The 3,458-nt window shown below is 36.4% G+C and overlaps 1 protein-coding gene across 1 annotated transcript; it reads right to left on the reverse strand.

The window, feature by feature from the left end:
- Window positions 1-1,687: 1,687 nt before the first annotated feature.
- On the reverse strand, window positions 1,688-2,467 carry LOC149541664 (uncharacterized). The gene has a single exon (XM_089795641.1). It carries the CDS (start codon window positions 2,465-2,467, stop codon window positions 1,688-1,690), a length of 780 nt encoding a protein of 259 aa, XP_089651767.1.
- Window positions 2,468-3,458: the final 991 nt, after the last annotated feature.

Below are 3,458 nucleotides of genomic sequence, written 5' to 3' on the forward strand. Positions count from 1 at the left end.
TTAGCTTTGTGATATAACTCCCTCCCATGAAGGGTATCAATTAACAGTAACAGATTTCCACAATCCATGTGTAAAGTACTAAGTTTTATGGATTCGATTGTGTTTGTTTATTTCATCAACGTTTCGCATCACACTACATGATCCATCGTTAGGATAAGAAAGTGTAGGATAGTAAGATATGCAGACTCGACCTTTCTCAAGAATTATAAGAAGAGAAGGGGGAAGCTCGTAAAACCATGCAATACCAAAAATAGAAAAAAAGCTACACAACAAAAAATATAAAAAAGAAGAAATAAAAGAAAAAGGTTAAAAAAGAAAGAATTTAAAAACTAGAAAGAAGAAAAATAGGGGAAAAAAAATAGCTACATATATATATATATAGAAACAACAATTAAAATATATACTGTATCTATATATATATATATATATATATATATATATATATATATATATATAAGTATAATAGTTATTAATGTATTGGCTATTATATTATAATATAGCTATATACATGAAAAAATATAAAGAAAACATGATATAATATAAATGAAATATATAAAATATATGTATATCTATGATATATATATATATATATATATATATATATATATGTATATGTATATATATATATATATTTATATAGATATATAGATATATATATATACATATATATATATGTATATGTATATATATATATATGTATAAATATATATATCTGTATATATATGTATATATATGTAGATATATGTAGATATATGTACATATATATATGTATATATATATATATATATATATATATATATATATATATATGTATATATACATATATATGTACATATATATGCATTTATATACATATATATAAATGGCTAAAAAGCAACAATCTATAGGTACACAAGTTTATGTACAATGGGGAATAAAAAATGACCAATACTAAATAGTGAAATGAATAAAGATAAATAAGAAGGAGGAAAATGTCCAAGCTACCATGCATGTAGGGATAAAGGAGAAAATTCTTACATGCTTTGTAGCCTTGATAAAAAGGAAAGAACAAAAGAATCGGCAGGAGGACGCACAAAAAAGAAAGGAGATAACCACATGAAAAAATAAACAATACTAGAGACAAAAGGATACTAAAATAAAAATTAACAGGAAACGAAGGGGCCTAAGCACAAAAGCCACTCACAAGAAAGAAGAAAGAAGTGTGCGAGAGAGAGAGAGAGAGAGAGAGAGAGAGAGAGAGAGAGAGAGAGAGAGAGAGAGAGAGAGAGAGAGAGAGAGAGAACACTGCACATCATGGAAAAAGTAACAAGCACCCAAAAGGAAAGAGGAGAAGAGAGGGGGAAGGAGAAGAGGAAAATGTCAAACGAAAGAACTAGAAGAGCAAGCAAGAAGGGAAATCAAGAAAGCATCAAGGGTGGTGCAGTCTATTGAGCGTGCTACAATGAAGGTTGTCAAGGGTATCAAGCAAGGGGTGCCACAAATGGTTAATGTACCACCCATCAACTCGATTGAGGTTAATGGGATGATAGCTAATGGCAATAGCCTCTTTTAACTTCCTCTTGAAATGATTGTCCTCTTTTGATAGGATTTTGGCATTCTCCATACAAATATGATGCTTGGTGGATGTTGAGTGCTCAGCTAGGGTGGATTTTTGTATCTTCTCATGCTTGATGTTAGCACTATGCTCTCAGATCCTTGCGATAACAGAGCAACCAGTTTCACCTATGTAGGGCATACCACACGAGCACTCAATCTTGTAGACGCCTAAGTCTAGAAGAGAGTTTTTTGAGTCCTTGAGTAGGGGGATATAATTTCTTAACTTAGAAAGGGGTTGGAAGGCCACCCGGATGCCCTTTTTGGTCAAGATTTTGCCAATTTTTTGCGAGATGCCCTCCACAAAAGGAAGAGAAGCGAGAAGGGGAGGTGGGTTAGTGGAGATCTTATGACTGTTGTCAGAAAGATAAGAGTACTTGGCTTGGGTGAGGGCCTTAGAGATTTTCTTATGAGAGTACATGTTGAACTTAAGAACTTGGCGCAGATGATCAAGCTCTTGGGGTAAGTGATCAGCATTGCAAATTCTATAGGCTCTAAGGGAAAGAGTCTTGAGGATACCAACTTTTTGGGATGGGTGGTGGTGGGAAGAAGAATGGAGGTATAAATTGGTGTGGGTGGCTTTATAGTACACTTCATGACTGAAGGTACCATCAGGCTTCTTCATGATGAGGATGTCGAGGAAGGGCAACTGGTTGTTAGATTCAAGCTCCTTGGTGAAGGAAATGGTGGGGGCAAGCTTGTTGATGTGTTTGTGAAACTCCTCAAGTTTTTCTAGCCCATGTGGCCAGCACATGCTGATGTTATCAACATAATGCTTCCACCATTTGAGCTTGAGGGGAAAGGTGTGGAGAGCCATCTCCTCGAAATACTCCATATAGAGGTTTGCTATGATTGGGGAAAGGGGAGAACCCATCGCCACTCCCTCCACCTATTCATAGATGACATTTTGGAAAGGGAAGAAAGTGAATCTTAAGCAGAACTCCACCAAACTAGCAAGCTCATCCCCAACCTTATGCCTAACAATTCGCATAGCGTCATGAATAAGGACCTTGGTGAAGACTGAAACAACATCAAAACTAACCAAGACATCACAAGGCTCCCACTTGACGTCTTGAATAAATTGGACAAAATGGCAAGAATCTTTGATGAAAGAGTTGGAATGCCCAAACAATGGAGAGATACTCTTGGCAAGGTGAGAAGCTAATGCATAGGTAGGGGATCCAATGGTGTCCACAATAGGTCACAAGGGAACACCCTCCTTATGAATTTTTGGAGCCCCATATATGCGAGGGGTCACTTCCTTTGAAGGCACCAATTTTTTCTTAATCACGTCATCAAAGGAGGAGTTAGACATGAAAATTTTAACTTTATTCAAGATTTTCGAGCAAGGATTATGAGGGAGGATCTTGTAGCTACTAGGGTCTGAGAGCATGTCAAGCATCTTGGAGATATAGTCTTGCTTTTTCAAGATCACTATGGCGTTACCCTTGTCTTCCTTGGTGATAATAATATCATGATTATTTACAAAATCACGAAAAGCATGTGATGCTGCACCAGAATTGTTGCATCTGGGTGGTTTGGCATGTTGAAGAGCGACAACACAATCTTGCCTCACTTCTTTGGCAACCTTAGATAGGAGGGAACAAATAGTATTCTCAATCTCAAGGAGGCACTGAAAGTGAGGAATGGAGCGGGGGGGACAAGAAAAATTAAGTCACCACTTCAACAAGTTAAAAGAAAGGGGGTCAATGGTGGCACAAGAAAGGTTCACAACCAGACTATTTTCCCAATCAGCCATCGAGCGAGGAGCAAAGGAAGAAGATGAATGGTCTGCGTGATATAACCCTATGTTCTGAAATTGGTTAAAAGAAGGATTAATCTAATAGAGAAGTGAGGACCCCACC

The sequence above is a fragment of the Cupressus sempervirens genome, chromosome 8 (genome assembly GCF_028749045.1).
Source record: "Cupressus sempervirens isolate cs-2001-9-10 chromosome 8, ASM2874904v1, whole genome shotgun sequence".
Lineage (NCBI taxonomy): Eukaryota > Viridiplantae > Streptophyta > Pinopsida > Cupressales > Cupressaceae > Cupressus > Cupressus sempervirens.

Coding starts and splice junctions, on each gene's coding strand:
- LOC149541664 (XM_089795641.1), bottom strand. CDS start 2,467: ATGGGTTCTCCCCTTTCCCCAATCATAGCAAACCTCTATATGGAGTAT.